A 20,310-nucleotide genomic window follows, 5' to 3' on the forward strand; every position below is an offset into this window, starting at 1 on the left:
GTGACTCACTTTCCAGTAAATTTCTAGCGAATTCTTAAATTCCTCAGCGATAAAGACATTTGTCTGAAGGAACTCACCAGAGCCTGTGGACTGATGGGCGGTGATGCTACAGTTCGAGGATTAAAAACCGAGGTCAGCTGGTTCACAAAATTCATCTGCACCTCCTTCTGCCTCAGCTCCGGGCTTACTGGGGAAGCCAGCTCTTTCTGATCCTCCACTGCAAAACACAACAGCACACACTGGGTGAGCAGAGCAGCACTGCAAAGCCCCACAAGCAGCAGCCATCTGCAGCAGGCTCACCCACCGTCAGAAAGCGTCTTCACGGTCTGCGGCAGCTTGGCAGACTTCATCATTGCTGTAAACGTGATGATTTCAGTTCTGTCCAGTCGGCTGCAGCCTGTGCACAGGCCCTTGATGAGAAGGATCAAGTGTTTCTGGAACAAAAAATTGTATCTTTCAATAAACACCTTTCGACTTTTGGGAATCACAATGGACAAATTTAGGCTCACAGAAACAGCTGTAATTTGAGAGAAATCATTACAGCAGAGATTGCAAACTGATGGCTCTCAGGCCACGTAGTTGGCTTGCAGACTGGCATCATTGCGTTCGTGTTATCTGTTTTAATTTAAAGTTATAACCAGCTTCTTAAAAATGGGAAGGTCTCCCATACAGACCTCCACATGGCCACAGTACCTAGAGCCTGTGTCCTTATAGCTGGGATCTGAAACCTCTCAACTATGGCTTTTTACTCCTTTTATGTTGCCTGCCTGGTCTGTGTAGGTACATAAATTGTCAATCCTTGAAAAAGATTGCACTGCTCCATGAACCCCAGGTTAGCAAAGCACAGCCCCACTGCAGTCCCAGGCCTGTTGTACTAGGTCGTGTTTAACGGAGCACAGCGTAATGTCTTTGATTCTTTCACAGTACAAAGATAGAGTAACTACTTGCAAGTGACACCATGCGTCCTATTAAAGAGAAAGTGGACTAGCCCCTGCTCCACGTCACCATTCTCCATTACTTCCACTAGTCACAATTCTACTACAAAACTAGGAGCAGCAATGGAGCGTCGCTCTTACCTGGGACACGGCACATGCCTCATCAGGATTCTCCAGACGGAGAAGAGAAAACTCAATCAGGACTTTACAAGCTGCTGCCACCGACTGAAGCTGGTTCCGAGGAACTGAGAAAGCAGGAAGACATACTTAAGCTCAGTTTAAATGCTCCGCTTCACAGTGAGTAAGTGAGGCAAATCAACTGTTGAGCTCACCATATTCCATATCATTCTGATGACAATTCACAACCAACAACCAAGAGACAAAGATAACCTGACAGACAGCTGATTATACACCAGTTAGATCGTATAAACACCAGAAATTACGAGAACTAAAGTATCAGCACCAAACTCTTCAAACTAATTAATTCGTTTAATCCTTAAACTAATTCAATGAAGCAGATATCATCATTGCCTTTCCCTCAATTTTTTAAAAAATACATTTTTTTAATTTACTTTAAAGGCAAAGTTACAGACAGAAGAAACAGCAGGAGATCTTGTTTTTGCGGGTGCACTCCCCAAATGGCTATAATGGCCAGGCCAAACCCAGGAGCCAAGAGCTTCCTGCAGGTCCCCTGCAAACACTTGGGCCGTGTTCCACTGTTTTCCCAAGCACATTAGCAGGGAGCTGCATCAGACATGGAGCAGCCAGGACTGAAGCCAGTGTCCACATGGAATGCCATTACCACAGGTGGCCATTTTACCCACTACACCACAACACTGGCCCTATCCTTTCCTTCATTTTTTAACAAGTGATCGTTCTCTATTACAATAGGTTTTAAATGACATTCCATGAAAGGAAAAGTAAATTTCCTTAAGCTAAAAGTGATTCTCCCATGAGCAGCAAGTTCCTAGAATAAGCATAAATCGCTAAAAATGGAAATAAAGATTCAGTAACTAAAAAAAAAAAAATCTTTTTTTTACATGAAAGTCAGAATCACAGAGAGATTTTTCTATCTGCTGGTTTGCTCCTCAAACAAGCGCTATAGTCAGAGCTGGGCTGTCTGAAGCTGGAAGCCAGCAACCTCTAGATCTCTCATGTGAGTGCTGGGGCCCAATGACCCCTTTTCCAATACTTCCCAAGGCCATTAACAGAAAGCTGGATCAAAAATGGAGCAGCTGGGGGCCCAGTGCAATAGTTCAACTGGCTAATCCTTCACTTCCCAGTGTCAGGTATCCTTATGGGAAATGGTTCATGTCCCGGCAGCTCTACTTCCCATCCAGCTCCCTGCTTGTGGCCTGGGAAAGCAGCAGAGCACGGCCCAAAGCCTTAGGACTCTGCACCCATGTGGGAGACCTGAAACAATTTCCGGGCTCCTGGTTTCAGATCGGCTTAGCTCCAGCCATTACAAGCACTTGGCGAGTGAACCAGAGGATGGAAGATCTTTCCTGTCTCCTTCTCTGTGAACTTGCCTTTCCAATAAAAAGAAACAAATCTTAAAAAAAAAAAAAAAAAAGAGGGTCCGGCAGCGTGGCCTAGCTGCTAAAGTCCTTGCCTTGCACGTGCCAGGATCCCATATGGGCAACAGTTCACGTTCCAGCAGCCCCGCTTCCCATCCAGCTCCCTGCTTGTGGCCTGGGAAAGCAGTCAAGAGACAGCCCAAAGATTTGGCACCCTGCACCTGTGTGTGAGACCCGGAAGAAGTTCCAGGCTCCTGGCTTTGGAATGGCTCAGCTCCACCTGTTGCGGCCGCTTGGGGACCGAATCATCGAATGGAAGATCTTCCTCTCTGTCGCTCCTCCTCTCTGTATATCTGACTCTCCAATAAAAATAAATAAATCTTACAAAAAATTTTTTTAGTTTGATCTGGCCCAGACATGGATCTGTCTCAGTCTTGCTGTCTTTCAATTAAAACGTAAATAAACAGAATCCAATGCCCATTCATTTGCCTCAGCATCACTGACAGCTGTGTCCTCTCTTGGTGTACTGCGGAAACATGGGCTGCATTCACAACTTGCCCCGACACGATAACAAGAGAACAAACAACCCTCTGATCCATGAGCCTTCAGACGGAGCGACAGAGCGGGATACTCACTGAGGCTGCAGACGGTTGTAATATAGTGTGTGGAAAGTGCAACAAAAGAGGAGTAGAATGGCTCGTACTGCTTCTCATGGTGCAAGATTTCTGATTCGCTGCAAGAGAAGAATGCAGACAATACTTACTCAGGGCTCACTTCCGCCAGGCACCCTTTGTAGGCACTGCCTTAGCTAGCTTTTAGCAATCCCACTTAGTAGGTAGCCTCACCATCTGCATAATCAAGATTGAGAAAGCAAAACCGGGAAAAATTTAAATCCTGTTCCACCTATCAGGCTTAAGATGATGGAGAGCCAGGAGGATGGGGTGGAGGGGGTGGGGGGCACCTGTGACACACTAATTAAGAAGCCTCCGTTTCAAGAGCTCAGAGTCACCCCTTTCTTCTCAGCCCGACGGGTTTCCCACAGAAACGACAGCACTGCCCACCTCAAGGATGATCTCGATCGGTTTCTCTCATTCCCATTCTGATAACAAAACATACCTACTATGTAGAAGTAAAGGCACTGAACTGCCCGGTTCAGTGTCACCCCTTATAACAACATCCTCCCCAGGACACCTACAGCAGCCTTTTCCCTGTAAAGAAGCCAGTGTTGTGGCACAGTCAGCTAAGACGTCGACTGTGACACTGGCCTCCTATACAGAGGCCAATTCATGTCCCGGCTGCTCCACTGCTGGTCCAGTTCCCTGCCCATGTGCCTGGGAAGGCAGCAGAAGGTGGCAGCAGTATTTAGACCCGTGTGCCATGTGGGAGCCCAGGCTGCGGTCTGGCCTAGTCCGAGCCACTGCAGTCACTTAGGGAAGGAAAGGAAAGGGAAAAAAGGAAGGAGAAAAGAATGGGGAAGAAGGCACTTTGGGGAAAGACAGCCAATGACAGAGCAGGCGAAGTGGCCTTCAGCACCACTTACAACATTTTTGGAGCAGCAAGGGAGAAACGTGGGAAGTTGAAGAGCCAGTAGAGTCAGCAGACATAACAAACCTCTTAACTATAAAGAAACAAAGTGTACAAGCCACTAAGTACCAGGAGCTGCCATACTTCCCTACCCCAACCACACTTCTCAAGAAACAAAAATGGAGGGGCCTGGCACGATGGCCTAGCAGCTAAAAACCTTGCCTTGAACGCACCAGGATCCCATATGGGCGCCAGTTCTAGTCCTGGCAGCCCCACTTCCCATCCAGCTCCCTGCTTGTGGCCTGGGAAAGCAGTAGAGGACGGTCCAAGGATTTGGCACCCTGCATCCGCGTGGGAGACCTGGAAGAGGTTCCTGGTTCCCGGCTTTGGGTCGGCAAGCACCGGCCGTTGTGGCTCACTCGGGGAGTGAATCATCGGACGGAAGATCTTCCTCTCTGTCTCTCCTCCTCTCTGTATATCTTTGTACTGAAAAATAAATAAATCTTTAAAAAAAAAAGAAACAAACAAACAAACATGGAAACACCATAGACTACTGAGAAATGAGAACAAAATAAAACAAGAAAAAATGGGACAAAAGGCTCGAGTTGGTGAGAAGGGGCAGAACGAAGGCAAACCTGACACACAGGAAGAAGAAAAGCAGACTTAAAGATGAACATTTGTCTTTCCTCAGGTCGATCAAGCCATCTTCCTGCAACACCTGCTTCTAAGGAATTTCCCAGCTGAGGCCCAGGACAGCTGCCAACACCGCGCACAGCCGCCCACACCGCGCACAGCCACGGCTCTGCAGCTTTTACAAGCACAGCAAGGAGGCGCAACAACGGTATAAATAAGGCAAAACTGGCTAATGCAAATGCCCAGCCTTTCTGGGAAGATATGGAAATCTAAGGGGGTGGATAATAAGACAGATTCATCTCCTCCTCCCCTCGGGTAACAAACTGCTCCTTTTTCTTATTGTAAACTATGAAAACCCACACACCTCTTCCCTCTCATGAGACTCATGAACTCCCAAGCACAGAAACCACCTTGCTTCAAGACACCTACATGTATGTGTACACACACACACACTGCTGTGTCAAGCAGAGAACTGAAAGCTTCCAGATGCTTCCCTCACATTCCTGACTTGATCCATTAGCACCTGCAAAGATTTGCGGGCTGAGCCCCGGGACTACCCACCTCTTTCGGTGGGGGGACTATTTTGTTTTGTTGTTTTTCCTGTAGGTCCGCCCTCAACTAATGACATACGGCACATAAATTCAAAACATTTCATTGCTGTATCTCCTTCCTCTCCTTTTCAATATCTTCAGGAAATTTCTTCACAACATGTGATGGAACCATTTTAATAGCCTCTTGGCCAGCAGCGCTCTGCAATTTACAATCCGCCAGATCCCTGGGATCCGTGACTAAAGAGGCCAGGTGGCCCAGGAAGCCCTGGCTGAGAGGAAGCAGGCATATTCTTTCCTCTATAAATTCAGCCAGATTGTCCAATGACAACCACACTCACCAGCATATCTTGCCCTGAGTTAAGAAAGGAATTCCTGAACCTTAATACAGAAACCTACATTGAAGAGGAGAGTAATTAATCCCACATTTGACACGTGGTCTATCTTGAGCTAATTCTAGTGCCGTTTCTTGTCTGAAAAAATAATAGTCCTATAAGATTTTTCTGTTGATGTTTTTAAAAGATTTATTTATTTTTATTGGAAAGGCAGGTTTGCAGAGAGGAGATGCAGAGAAAGATCTTTTGTCTGCTGGTTCACTCCCCAACTCGTTGCAACGGTCAGAGTTGAGCTAATCCCAAGCCAACAGCCAAAAGAGCTTCTTGCTGGGGTCTCCCACACCGAAGTGTTAGGCCATCCTCTACTGCTTTCCCAGGCCACAAGCAGGGAGCTGGATGGGAAGTGGAGCAGCCAGGACATGAACCCTCACTCATATGGGATCGCGGCACATGCAAGGAGAGGATCCAGCCACTAGGCCATCGTGCCAGACCCCTAAGATTCCCAATCTTTACTACTAAAAGATATGCTAGTTACAGGCAACAGACCTCAGAATGAACGGACCCCTTAAGCAGCTTTGTTTACAAAGCGCAGGGCACTTCTGAGGCTTTACTTCTCGCCTATCTGCTCTACTCCTTTTGTCACAGTTCAGCAACACATTCAAACAAGCCGCAACAGGCTCAAGATCCAGGAAGTTCTTTCATCTATCTTTTCTCTAAAAAATCTATTTCAACCACCCAAGCACGCAAGAGCAGAGGAGGGCTGAAACGTCTCTGACAGCACGTGTCTTCACACGGCACAGCAGTGATGAGCAGGCTGCCGGGTGGAAGCAGGGCAGAGACCACCCTAGGACCTCACAGCAGGGAGCAGAGACCACCCTAGAACAGCAGGACGTCCACCCAGGGGACACTGTGTAAGACAGCAGTGGCAATCTCACAAGCAGCAGCCTAAACATCTAAACCTGCGATGAATCTAGAACACAAAGCCCATCTCAACCTCCATCATTGTTGGCTTGATCTGGTGCCCCGTGACAGCCCGCAGTGCAAAAAAATACTTCCACAATCCTGAAATGCTTACTGCTGTCCGGAAAGGCAAACAAAACTTAGCAGAACAGTATACCGACAGCTAGGCACCTTTTACATGTGCTAAGCCAGGGGTGAAGACTGGGGGGCTTGCCCTGGGACTCAGGAGGTCAAGCCAGCACCCCTTATCAGAGCGCCAGCTCTGCTTCTCGCTCAGCTAGCTGCCTTCTAATGCAGCTCCAGGGTGGCAGAAGACAGCTGGCAGCTCCCACAACTGGACCCCTGCCACCTATATGGGAAGCCTGGGTGGTTCCTGGCTCTTGGTTTTACGCTAGCCTAGACCCACCTGGCTTTGCAGTCACTGGAACAGCACACCAGGAGATGAAAGATCAATCTCTCTGTCCCTCTTTCAAATAAATAAGCAAATGTTAAAAAAAAAAAAAAGTAAAAAATTTTTGAATACAGCCATGCCCAATCAGGAATCCGGACAGCTGTGGGTGGCTACTTCCACACCGCAACGGCAGAGCTGAGCAGTCGGCAGGCAGACCACACGGCCAACAATTCTTTACTCTCTGGCTCTTTACCGACACTCCGCTGAGTCATGCTGCAGAGCAAAGTGACCACCTGGTATGTTTATGTTCTCACTAAGAATTTAACAGCCAAATATTCCTGGAAGTCTTTGTTAAAACGATACTCCAGGGGCAGGTACTGTTGTGGAGTGGTTTAGGAGGCCACTCAGGACACCTGCATCTGAGTGTAGGTCCCAGTCCTGGCTTCCCCACTTGCCATCCAGCTTCCTGCTAACCCACACCTGGAATGCCAGGGGTTCCTGACACCCACGCAGGAGGCCTGTGTGATTCTGGCCTGAGCCAGCCTGGATAGTTAAAAGCATTGCAGACACAAGATCACTCACTCTCCCTCCCCTGAATTAGTGTTCTACCTTTCAAGTCAATAAAAATTAAAACAAGGGCCAGTGGTGTAGCACAGCACATCAAGCTGCCGCCTGCAATGCCTGAATCCTATTTGGGCACCAGTTCAAGACCCCGTTGCTCCACTTCGATCCAGCTCCCTGTTAATGTGCCTGGGAAAGAGACAGGACAGCTGAGTCCTTGGGCCCCTTCACCCACACAAAACACCTGGACAAAATTTCAGACTACTGGCTTCCACTTGGCCCAGCCTGGACATTACAGACATCAGGAAGTGAACAGATAGAGGGTATGCCTGTCTGTCTCTCCTCCCTCATAAACTGTCCCTCTCAGACAAATCTTTTTTTAAAAAAATAAATGAATTTTTTTTGTTTTAAGATTTATTTATTTTTCATTACAAAGTCAGATATACAGAGAGGAGGAGAGACAGAGAGGAAGATCCTCTGTCCAATGATTCACTCCCCAAGTGAGCCGCAACAGGCCGGTGCTGTGCCCAAAGCCGGGAACCAGGAACCTCCTCCAGGTCTCCCACGCGGGTGCAGGGTCCCAAGGCTTTCCCAGGCCACAAGCAGGGAGCTAGATGAGAAGTGGAGCCGCTGGGACCAGAACCAGCGTCCACATGGTATCCCGGCGCGTTCAAGCCGAGGACTTTAGCCGCTACGCCACGCCATCGGGCCCAAAAAAATAAATGAATTTTTAAAAATCACACTCCTGTCACAGAGTTGAAGAGCACGCACAACATCTGAAATGAACTTAACCCCAAAACCAGAACAAACTTCAAAGACCTTGCCTTCTACCAACTTTGTGTTATAGAAACCCCATAATAAAGAGGTCTTACTGGTGTCTACACACACAGACCATCTGGATTCTCGGAGCCAGTACTCAGTGGGGATCATCACTTGCACGGTAAAATGCAAACCTAAGGCCCAGCACAGCAGCCTAGTGGCTAAAAGTCCTCGCCTTACACACGCTGGGATCCCATACAGGCACCAGTTCTAATCCCAGCAGCCCCACTTCCCATCCAGCTCCCTGCTTGTGGCCTGGGAAAGCAGTTGAGGATGGCCCAAAGCCTTGGGACCCTGCACCCATGTGGGAGACCCGGAAGAGGCTCCTGGCTCTGGATCGGCACGGTTCTAGCCATTGCAGCTACCTGTGGGGTGAGTCAATGGATGGAAGATCTTCCTCTCTGTCTCTCCCCTCTGAATATCTGACTTTCCAATAAAAAAATTTTTTTAAAAAAAATGCAAACCTAGTTATGGTTTCTTCTTCAGGTTGGAGGAAGCTGCTTAACTATCACAGCTTAAAGACAGGGTCACAGAATACAGACCACACGACTCAGAACCTACTCAGCTCATGGTTCCGTTCCTAAAAATACACACACAAATGTGGTAAATAGTACCATTCAAAAAAGAAGCCACTCATTCAACATGTAACGATGAAAAGAGGGCCTGGTGCGGTAGCCTATTGGTTAAAGTCCTTTGCCTTGCACACACCAGGATTCCAAATGGGTGCCAGTCTAATCCCAGCAGCCCCACTTCCCATCCAGCTCCCTGCCTGTGGCCTGGGAAAGCGGTGAAGACGGCCCAAAGTCTTGGGATTCTGCACCCATATTGGAAACCAGGAAGAAGCTCCTGGCTCCTGGCTTTGGATTGGCTCAGCTCTGGGCGTTACAGCCACTTGGGGAGTGAATCATCAGATGGAAGCTCTTCCTCTCGTCTTTCCTTCTCTGTGCATATCTTTCCAATAAAAAACAAATAAATCTTTAAAAGAAAAAAAAAAGATGAAAAAGAAAAATGACACAGGAAAATCCATCTGAGCCCTGAGCGCTGGAGCTTTACCAAACCCAGCCGTCACTTCCTAAAATCCTCCCATTCAAGGCACCACAAACCTAACAGTAACAAGAAGCACTGTAATAAACAGGTTGTAAAATCACCCCTTCCTTGGAGAAATAACGATTTCAAACTCTGTGGATAACATTTTGATATACCCTTTCTGGCATGCAGCTAAAATGACACAGTTAGCAACTGCAAGGAGTTGCTTAAACAAGCTCTGACCAGAAAAAAAAAAAAAAAAACTGAGTGAACTTGGCTCTACACACCCAGGTCTACCATCAAACTAATGACAGACTGCCAGGGAAGAGAGGCCTGGGAGATGCCACCTTCGCAGAGCAACCTCAACATCTGGGCATCTCGCTGCAAAAAGAGGGACCACACAGGTGCCAGCTAACAGACCCAAGGCAAGGGAGAAGAATGAGAAAGAACGCATCTGGAGGGATTTCCCCGAGAGAACGAATCCGTCCCTCTGGAGAAACGATCTCTTGAACGCACCCACTGAAGAGTTCTTAATCACACCGCAGCAGAAATGTACAAAGGGCGTGCAAACAATCCAAAACACAAAGTCGCCAGTGGGCAGCTAGCGGCCTTCGATCACACAGCGCGGTACGGGAGGGACCGAGGAGACCATCCCAGGAGAGAGAGACCGTTATTAAACGATTGGGGGGATCCGTCCCCGCCCGGGGCCGGGTTGGGCGCGGGTAGAGAAGCAGAAATGCCAACTCATCCAGCCTCAGCCCCGGGAACCGGCCGCTCCGAGTCCCCCTCTCCCGCGAGGGCGGCCGCAGGACTGGGCTGCGCAGGCGGGGACACTGAGGCACAGGGCGTCTCCGGCAGCACGCCCCACGACTGGGGCCGGGGGGTCCGCGAGCGCCGCGGGCCGGGGGCGGGGGAGGCGGCCGGGCGTTCGCCGACCACCTGCCGGCCCTTCCCTCCCCCCCGCCGCCCCGCCGGGGCCGCCGCCCGCTACCTCTCGATGACCGAGGCCACCAGCTGCGGCAGCTCCTTCATCTCAAAGGCGGAATAGGACGCGGACAGCAGGGGCCGCACGGCCACCTCCCAGCCCGGGGTCGGGGTGGCGTCTGGCCCCGGGGTCGTAGCCCCGGGTGCGGGCGCCACCGCCGCCACCGCCGCCACCGCCGCCGCCTCCTCGCCGCCACTCGTCGCCATCTTCCGTCCTACTACCGCGGTTCCCTCCGGGGGCTTGCCACCGGCCCAGCGCCGCCTCCCGGGAGGGGGCGGAAGTGACGCGTGCGGCTGCGTCAGCCGGCGCGCCGCAGTCGCCGGCCAAACGACGTGACGTCTCTGGCTCCCGCAGGCTTAGAGAGGCGCGGCGTGGCGGAGGGGGCAGGGCCGAGGCGTCGCGCCTGCGCGGAATGGAACACTGCAGGTAGCGGCGGGATGCAGCGGGATGCGCGCCTGCGCAGTGGGAGCCGCTCAAGCCTGACAAGACGCGAGTGGCTTCCAGGTTCCAGGTGGAGGTGTGTGACTTGGATTCAGTGAGTTTTTGTAGGACAGTAGAGTTCACTAGTGCGTGAGTAGAATGGGACAGCTAAAAGCGAGAAGACCCCGAGGGACAGCCCAATAGCGTTTCTCCTTTACATTCTCTCCGTTACTTTTATTCTTATTCACGTCCCGACCTCGCCAAGTGTGGTCCTGAGGGTCCTCTGCCCCGAAATGACCTTGACCCTGGCTCTGTGTTCTGCAGGCACTGCCAGGTGCTCTGCCGCCTTGCTCAGCCCCAGCCTCGCGCTTCGGATTGCTCTGGACATTCTAGAATGTACCGCCAGAGGTGACGCTGCGTCTGCCCCGGGTTTCTCCGCCGAGGGAGACCGAGGCGCCTGCGGACGGCGGGAAAGGCTCGTGGGGCGCGGTTATCCGCAGGAAGAAGATCTCTTTTTTTTGTAAGATCTCTTTTGCATTCGGAATAAAATTGGGTCAAGTCCTAGCCCGTGTGAAGGAAAATGGAGCTTGTGAAGGGCTGGCATCTTCTTTCGTGACTCTTTACCCGGAGTAAGAACAGGAATTTTCGTTAAAAATAAAAAAGAGAAAGAGAGAGGAATTTGTTTTTTTTACTTATTTGCAAGGCACAGTTCCAGAGAGAGATTGCCTTCTGCTGGTTCACTTTCCCAATAGCTGCAACAACTCTGGCGTGGGATAGGCCAAAGGCAGGAGCTTCCTCCAGGTCTCCCATGTGGGTAGAGGGCCCCAACACTTGGGCCCTCTCCTCCTGCTTTTTCTAGCCAGTTACTTGAGAATTGCATCAAAATCGGAGCAGCCAGGACTTGAACCAGCATCCCTAGTGGGAGGTCAGCATTGCAGGCAACAGCTGCTTACTCCACAGCACCAGCCCCAGAGAGCTTCTGGAACATGCAAACATGCAAACAAACAAGCAGGAAAGAACTTTTCAGAACACAATAAATATTGCTTTATTCTAAGATACTGCACGAGGCCCCAAAGGAAAAGCCCGAGACTGAGAATTTTATAGTGTTTTCAGGACACTCATTTTATTTTAACTAGAGGACAAAGCTAATCTACAATCTTTCCTGTGGAAAAGTTTCAGGAAACAGAGGATCAAACATTCATATCAAATATTCATATCTTTTCCCCCGCCAGCATCAAGTTTGCTGCTAATGTGCCCAGGCAGGCAGTGGCAAATGTCCACAGTGCTTAGGGTGCTGTCACCCAGACAAGACCCACATGGAGCTCCTGGCCCCTGGCATTAGCCTGGCCCAGCCCCTGCTGTTGTGGCCATCTGGGACATAAAACAACAGGTGGAAGGTTTCTTTCTGTCACTCTGCCTTTTAAATTAATGTTGTAAAAAGGAAAATAGGGACCAGCGCCATAGCCTAGTGGCTAAAGTCCTTGTCTTCCCCATGCATCAGGATCCCATATGGGTGCCAGTTCATATCCTGGCTGCTCCACTTCCCATCCAACTCCCTGCTTGTGGCCTGGGAAAGCAGTGCAAGATGGGCAAGCCTTGGAACCTGCGTGGGAGACCTGGAGGAAGCTCCTGGCTCCTGCTTTCAGATCAGCCCAGCTCCAGCCACTGCGACTCCTTGGGGAGTGAACCAGCAAATGGAATATCTTCCTCTTTGTCTCTCCTTCTCACTGTAAATTGAACTTTTCAATTAAAAAGTGTTTAAAACATGGAAAGAAAAAAATGAAAGGACTAAAAGACAATTACAAACTATCAAAAGAAGATGTGTACCTCCATCTAAACTCAGAATTCTGTGTGTGTGATAGCTCCGGCTCTCGCCAGATAGAAGCAGTCCGGTACTCTGAAGATCTCGCTTTATAGGCTAGTGTGGTGGTGTAGCAAGTGAAGCCTGTGCCTGCAAAGCTGGCACCCAGGTGAAGGCCAGCTCAAGTCCTCTGTGGGCAAACAGTGGACGATGGCCCAGGGTCCTTGCTTTTGATGTGGGCTTTGCCCAGTTTGAGGGAGTGCAGCTGCAGGTGGAAGATTTCTCCCTCACAGTCACTGTACCTTTCCAATACATAAAAATAAAGCTTTGTTTTAATGTTCTTTTACACAATTTCTACTTGGAAAGTTTGTTCTTATGTTGCCACAAAGATTTAAAATGGCATCTATACTCTGAATTTAGATGGCATGGGCCCCAGCACCATAGCTTAATAAATAAGTCTACACCTTACACAAGCCAGGATTCCATACAGGCACCAATTCTAATCCCAGCTGCCCCACTTCCCATCCAGCTCCCTGCTTGTAACCTGGGAAAGCAGTTGATGATGGCCCAAAGCCTCGGGACCCTGCACCTGCATAGGAGACCCGGAAGAAACTCCTGACTTCAGGTCGGCTCAGCTCCAGCCATTGCGGCTGCCTGGGGAGTAAATCATCGGACGAAAGATCTTCTTCTCTGTCTCTCCATCTCTGTATATCTGACTTTCTAGTCAAAAAAAATAAACCTTAAAAAAAAAAAAAAGTAAAACATAGGGCCCGGTGCTATAGCCTAGTGGATAAAGTCCTCGCCTTGAATGCACTGAGATCCCATATGGGTGCCGGTTCATATCCCAACAGCTCTCCCACTTCCCATCCAGCTCCCTGCCTGTGGCCTAGGAAAGCAGTCGAGGATGGCCTTGGGACACTACACCTGCGTGGGAGACCTGAAAGAGGCTCCTGGCTTCTGGCTTTGGATCAGCTCAGCTCTGGCTGTTGCAGCCACTTGGAGAGTTAACCAGTGGATGGAAGATCTTTGTCTCTCCTTTTCTCTGTATATCTGCCTTTCCAATAAGAAAATAAATCTTAAAAAAAAAGAAAAAATAGAGCATAGGGTCTGGCATGTGGCCTAGCATTAACACACCCTGCCCCACGTTACAGCACCAGACTTTCATCCCCAAGCTTGGCTCCTGACTCCAGTTTTTGCCAGTGCAGGCTCTTGAGGGAGTGAGGATGGCTCAAATGGTTTCTGCCAACTATGTGGAGGACCTGGATAGAGGTCCCAACTCCAGGCCTCAGCCCCAAACAGGCACCATTTGGGGACCGAACAAGAGATTGGGAGTACCCTCTTCCCTCACCCCTGCCCTGCCACTCAATTAAAAAAAAAATTCCTGCAGTGGGCTGAGCTAAGCTAATCCACAGCACCTGCCAGTTTGCATGAGCGATGGGGCTGGGAATGAAACTGGCCACACTATGGCATCCACCAATATGTATGTTGGCTAATGTCGGTGATGGACCGAACCTGACCCTGTACTAGCTGGAACACACAAGAGTCAAGTCTGTGGACTCCTTGGGACAGGGGGCGGGATGGTGGCTTAAGTGGGATTCCCCATCAAGATCACTAGACTCAGACCGCAGCCTCAGGAAAAAAAATCACAAAATAGATGACTGACCTTAGAGTAGAGTTATCAGGACTGGATGTCTCCACTTGCAACACCCATGCAGTGAACACACCCAGATGCACATGACACCCAGCTCATCTCAGCCAACAGAGGACATCAAGTACATCCTCGAAAGATGGCAAGCAGAACAGGTTGTCCAGCTCTCCTGACCAGGCCTTACGGTGAATGCTAGACCTGTGAATACACCGAAACAGACCCGGTGAGCCAACAGACCTAACCCTGGAGCAACAAAACTGACTGCATCTCAGAACTACCAAGACCGCTCAAAATGGCACCCTTGGAACATTCTTCCCCACATCAAGGTCTCTGAGGCAACACCAAATGACTGTCTCCATTCCTGGCATTTCATATGGGCACAGGTTCATGTTCAACTACTCCAGTCCTGATCCAGCTCCCTTTTGGCGTGGGAGCTTACACCCAAACCCTTGGGGCCCTGCACTCATGGGAGGCCCAGAAGAAGTTCCTGGCTGCCAGCTTCAGACCAACCCAGCTCTGCTGTAGCAGCCATTTGGGAAGAGAACCTGCGGATGAAAGTCTTTCTCCTCTCCCTCTTTTCAGAATTCTTTCCAGTAAGATAAATATACCTTTAAAACAAAAGTTATAATAAGTACTCAGGGGCACTGATTGTGGGCAGCAGGGTAAGACAACACTAACATTCCATATGGGCACTTGTTCAAATCCCAACTCCTCCACGTCTGTTCTAGCTCCCTGGTGACCCACCTTGGAAACTGTAAAAATGGCCCAAAGCACTTAGACCCCTACACCCATGTAGGAAACATGGAAGAAGTTTCTGGCTCTTCACATTGGTCTGGCCTGGGCCGGGTTTTTGAAGCTATTTGGGGAGTGAACCATCAGTGGTATCAATCTCTCTCTACCTTTCACATAAATAAATCCTTTTTAAAAAGTAAGAAATAGGGCCCAGTGCAGTAGCCTAGTGGTTAAAGTCCTCACTTTGAATGCGCCAGGATCCCATATGGATGCTGGTTCTAATCCTGGAAGCCTGGATTCCCATCCAGCTCCCTGCTTGTGGCTTGGGAAAGCAGTCGAAGACGGCCCAAAGCCTTGGGACCCTGCACCCACATGGGAGACCTGGAAGAGCTCTGGGCTCCTGGCTTCACATCAGCTCAGCACCGGCCGTTGTAGTCATTTGGGCAGTGAATCATTGGAGAGAAGATTTTTCTTTCTGTCTCTCCTCCTCTCTATATATATCTAACTTTGCAATAAAAATAAATATATATTTTTTAAAAGTAACAAACAAAATACCAGTTTTAATATCTCAGTTCTGCTACTCCCATCTTCTAAGGTTTATCTTCTTGGGAAAGTTTGACCCGCTGGATTGAGAGAAAATGAGACAGAGTGGAAACAGCAAATGCATCAAATGTTTGCCTTGAGAACTTTGGAAAGCACCTGGGAATTCTTTTTACTATTTTTTTTTTTAAGATTTCTTTATTTTTATTGTAAAGTCAGACATACAGAAGAGGAGAGACAGAGCAAAAGGTCCTCCTTCTGCTGCTTCACTCTTCAAGTGGCCGCAAAGACTGGAGCTGAGCCGATCTGAGGCCACGAGCCTCCTCTGGGTCTCCCACGCAGGTACAGGGTCCCAAGACTTTGGGCCGTCCTTGACTGCTTTCCCAGGCCACAGGCAGTGAGCTGGATGGGAAGTGGGGTGGCCATGATTAGAACCGGTGCTCATATGGGATCCTGTCACGCGCAAAACAAGGACTTTAGCTACTAGGCTACCATGCTGGGCCCTCTTTTTACTATTCTTACAGCTTTTCCAGTTGGTTTCAAGTTGCGTCAGAATAAAATTTTTCTTTTTTTTTTTTAAAGATTTATTCATTTTATTACAGCCAGATATACAGAGAGGAGGAGAGACAGAGAGGAAGATCTTCCATCCAATGTTTCACTCCCCAAGTGAGCCGCAACGGGCCGGTGCGCGCCAATCCGATGCCGGGAACCAGGAACCTCTTCCGGGTCTCCCACGCTGGTGCAGTGTCCCAATGCATTGGGCCATCCTCAACTGCCTTCCCAGGCCACAAGCAGGGAGCTGAATGGGAAGTGGAGCTGCCGGGATTAGAACCGGCGCCCACATGGGATCACGGTGCGTTCAAGGCGAGGACTTTAGCCGCTAGGCCACGCCGCCAGGCCCCAGAATAAAATTTTTCACAAGCAACAGTTTATCAACATGTTATATGATTAGCCAAGCAACACTAAGGATCCTACCATGACACACAATGTAAAGTGCAGGAGAAGCAGAGCTAAAGAATTGTGTCGCAGTTTTCAGCACTGGTGGGAATGGGGCTGGGAGGGCCTGAAGGGAGAGTGCTCTGATCTCCTCCCTAGAGAGAAGCCTGCAGTGAAAACCACAGAAAGGACAGTACCGCTCCTGTTCTAACTCCATAGCCAAACCACCTTAAAACAGCTTTATTCGAGGAGGAAATATGTAGTTGACCTGGCAGAAAAATTTTCTAGGTCTTTCTGCAATTAGCTTTTACTATCAACAACAAGCTACCATTTCTTTATTTTACTTGAACATCGAAGCTACAGAGAGAGAGGGAGAGAGAGAGATCTTCTATCCACTGGCTCACTCCCCATATGGCCACAATCTCCTAAACTAAGCCGATCTAAAGACAGGAGCCAGGAGCTTCTTCCGACTCATGTGGTTACAAGGACCTAAGGAACCGAGCCACCCTCCACTACTTTCCCAGATCATTAATGGAGAGCTGGATTGGAAGTAGAACCAGCACCCATTTGGGATGCCAGCACCACAGGCAGAGGATTAGCTTATTATGACACCGTGCCAGCCCCTCGCATGCTAATCATATTCTGGTCCATATAGCACATAGGATATATAATACAGCCATGGTGTGAACCATAGAACCATGGAACTTCTAATCCAATGTGCTCTTTGAACATATTTTTAGTTTCCTTTTCTGGCTTTCACTGATTCAGATAGCATGGTAGAACACTGCAGAGGAGCATGTATACACACCTCCCTAAGTCTTCTTAGTCTCCGTCCTGGAAAAGGAATCTTCTCAGTGTCCCAAATTAAAAATTGGCATGAGTCTCGGTGCTGGTGACAAGTAGGTCAGACTCAGGTGACATCACATTCTTGTTAAAAATGTATTTATTTACTTTCATTTTATTGGAGAGGCAGAGAGAGAGAGAGAGATCTTCCATCTGCTGGTTCCCTCCCCAAATGGCCACAACATCCAGGGCTGGGCCAGTCCAAAGACAAGAATTCAAAACTCAACCAGGACTCCCATGTGAATGGTAATGACCTAACTAGTTGATGCATTGCCCCCTGCTTCCGTCCTAGGGCATCCGTTAGAAACACAGTGCAGACAGGAGCAGCTACAGCTCAAAACCAGGCACTCCAGTGTGAAATTGGTACCATCCAGTGTGAAATGTGTCAAAGGCCGCCTCTGCACATTACATTTTTAAAGAAAAATTTATTTTTATTTTTATTGGAAAGGCAGACATACAGAGAGGAGGAGAGACAGAAAGAAAAATCTTCCATCCACTGGTTCACTCCCCAAGTGGTTGCAATGGCCAGTGCTAAGCCGATCTGAAGCAGAGCCAGAGCAGGGTCCCAAGACTTTGGGCCATCATCCTTGACTGCTTTCCCAGGCCACAAGCAGGGAGCTGGATGGGAAGTGGAGCAGCCAGGATATGAACTGGCACCCATGTGGGATCCTGGCTGGTGCACAGAAGGATTTAGTTACTAGGCTATCACACTAGGCCCCTGAACATTAAATTTTTAACTCCTTAAAAATGGCAAAGCATTTTATCCTTGATTTTATAAATGCTTGGAAAGAAGGCTTAAATAATTTAAGTTAGGCTTTCCTAAAGTGTTTGAACTCAAACATCCCTAATGGAGTAACACTCAAGATGTTCAATATTATGGGGCAGGCATAGCTTAGTAGTTAAGATGCCCATGTTGGATCAACACTGTGACTTAGTATGCCAAGCCTCCACCTGCAGCACCAGCATCCCACATGGTCACTGCTTCAAGTCTTGGTGGCTAAGCTTCTGCCCCAGCTCCTTGTTAACATCTGGGAAAGCAGCAGAGAATGATCCTAGTGTTTGGGCCCCTACATCTGCAGGGCCCAGTCTCCCAAAGGTTAACTCCACAGCTTAGCTTGTTTCTCAGGAGGTGTAACAGGGCATGCAATCTTGGCATGACACATTTAGCCCCCAGCCTAACCGCAAGTTCCTGCTTCCTGTTTGTCAAATTATGTCCCCAGGGGATTTAAGGGTGGCTGCTTGAGAATTGGATAAACACTGGGTGGAACTAGGGAGAGTATAAAAGGCAGCCTGGAGTTTCAATAAACAGCATTCAGCATTCTCTTTACAGGAATGACCCAGTGTGTGTTGTCTTCTTCTCAACCCTAGTCTCTCTGCTGGGCTCAGGACACACGGTGACGTGGGTGTTGCCAACATCTGGAGGTCCCAGCAAGATCGAGAGAGAGAGGATTCCACGAAGGGTCGTTCCGGGAGGCTGGTCAGCTGATTAAGGTAAGTGGGACATACTGTAAGCCTTTCCTTGACAGGAGAGGGAGATTTATTTTGAAATATAGTTAGGTCTTGGTGATTAGTTTATCCTGCGAAAAGGACGATAAAATGGGTTCTGCCTTCTCCCAGGATAAATTAGTCACCGAGCTTAAAGAACTCCTTACATCAACAGGGGACACCAGTTAAAATTAGGATAATTAGAAATTTTGTTAAAGCCATTCAATCTAGTAGTCCTTGGTTTATTGTTTCAGGCAGTTTGAGTATCCCTGATTGGGAACAGGTTAAGGCCGATTTAACGGTTCTGCCTACAAAAAGACCCAGGTAATTTCCCCATTACCACCTTTTCTTTGTGGCGTTTAGTCCGTGATTCATTATTTACTGATAAAATGAAAGTTAAGAAACAATTAAGAGAAGTGCAGACTACTTTTGAAGAAATCCAGGGGAGGGAGGTTCCACGGTCCATCCAAGCCTCGGCCACCCCAAGTGAGGCCTCTTCCTCGGAAAAGAGTGAGGACGAAGGAGATGAGGAGAAGGTTTCCTTAAAATGGGAAATTAGCGACATTAAAAGGCAATTAAAGAAGGCAGGAATAGGTGAACGTTCCTCTGGCAAATTGTCCAGTTCATGGCTGCCACCATATGCCCCTAATTTTGTGATCCCTACCTCTCCTCCTGAGGAGGAAGCCATGGGTCCTCTGCCCAATAATTACCCCACGAGGCCATGGAGTGACGGCCCCACCGATCAGCCGGTGGGCGGGGTTCAATGCTTCCCTGAACTAAAGGTCCCAGTTCGAGGAGGTCCCCTTCGCCGGGAGCATCAGCCCCTTCAATTTAAAGACCTGAAAAATGTAAAGCAGGCCGTTAAAGATTATGGCACTCAGGCGCCCTTTACTCTTGCACTCATAGAATCCTTTTCGAGTTTGAATCTTACTCCTAGTGATTGGATGCAATTGTGCCGCTCCGCTCTCGATGGTGGCAACTTTCTCCTATGGAGTGGGGACTTTCAAGATAGGTGCAGATTTTTTGCTGAGCAGAACGTGGCTGGGGGACATGCAGATCGAAGCCTTGAAATGCTTACTGGCACAGGACCTTATGCTGGCATCCAACAACAAGTTAATTATGATCTAGGAGTTTATGCACAGATAGCAAATGCAGCCCTTGGAGCCTGGAAGGCCTTACCTAACACTAATACAGGAGACCAGCTTTCCAAGGTCTTGCAAGGTCCTACAGAACCTTTTCAAGAATTTGTGGACCGTATTATGCAGGTTGCTACTAAAATCTTTGGTAACGTGGAACTGGTTATGCCAGTAATTAAGCATATAGTCTTTGAGAACTCTAATAAATATTGCCAGGATGCTCTCCAGTCCCACAGAGATAAGTCCCTGCATGATTATCTTAAAATTTGCAGACATATTGACTCCACCCATGTCCTCGGGCAAGTGATAGCAGCGGCTGTTCAGCACCCTCGGCTCCACCCTAGGGCGCGTCCTAAAGCCTGCTTCAGATGGGGACAGCCTGGACATTTTAAAAAACAGTGCCCCAAAATTCCCCGACAAGGAAGATCACCCCCACAATCCTTGCCGGCTCCAGGTCTTTGTCCAAGATGCCGTAAAGGCTATCATTGGAGCAGTGACTGCAGGTCCAGATATGATACCCAGGGCAATCCCTTGT

At 48.9% G+C, this 20,310-nt stretch overlaps 1 protein-coding gene across 7 annotated transcripts in view; it reads right to left on the reverse strand.

Annotated features, from left to right (window-relative positions):
- UBR4 (ubiquitin protein ligase E3 component n-recognin 4) overlaps nucleotides 1-10,511 on the reverse strand; it is a 150,533-nt gene extending 140,022 nt beyond the window's left edge. For 4 of the 7 annotated variants that reach the window (XM_004592314.3, XM_058675922.1, XM_058675929.1 and 1 more), the window contains exons 1-5: nucleotides 10,241-10,510; nucleotides 3,088-3,185; nucleotides 1,077-1,180; nucleotides 305-434; nucleotides 78-217 (exon numbers count right to left, since the gene is read on the reverse strand). In XM_004592314.3, the coding sequence (XP_004592371.2) occupies nucleotides 78-217; nucleotides 305-434; nucleotides 1,077-1,180; nucleotides 3,088-3,185; nucleotides 10,241-10,440 (672 nt within the window). In that variant the 5' untranslated portion in view covers nucleotides 10,441-10,510. Of the gene's footprint in view, nucleotides 1-77; nucleotides 218-304; nucleotides 435-1,076; nucleotides 1,181-3,087; nucleotides 3,186-10,240 lie in introns of all 7 variants that reach the window. The other 3 variants (XM_058675913.1, XM_058675916.1, XM_058675908.1) reach the window with 1 other exon arrangement.
- Between the last annotated feature and the right edge of the window lie 9,799 nt (nucleotides 10,512-20,310).

This window comes from Ochotona princeps, chromosome 2, assembly GCF_030435755.1.
Source record: "Ochotona princeps isolate mOchPri1 chromosome 2, mOchPri1.hap1, whole genome shotgun sequence".
Classification (NCBI taxonomy): Eukaryota; Metazoa; Chordata; class Mammalia; order Lagomorpha; family Ochotonidae; genus Ochotona; species Ochotona princeps.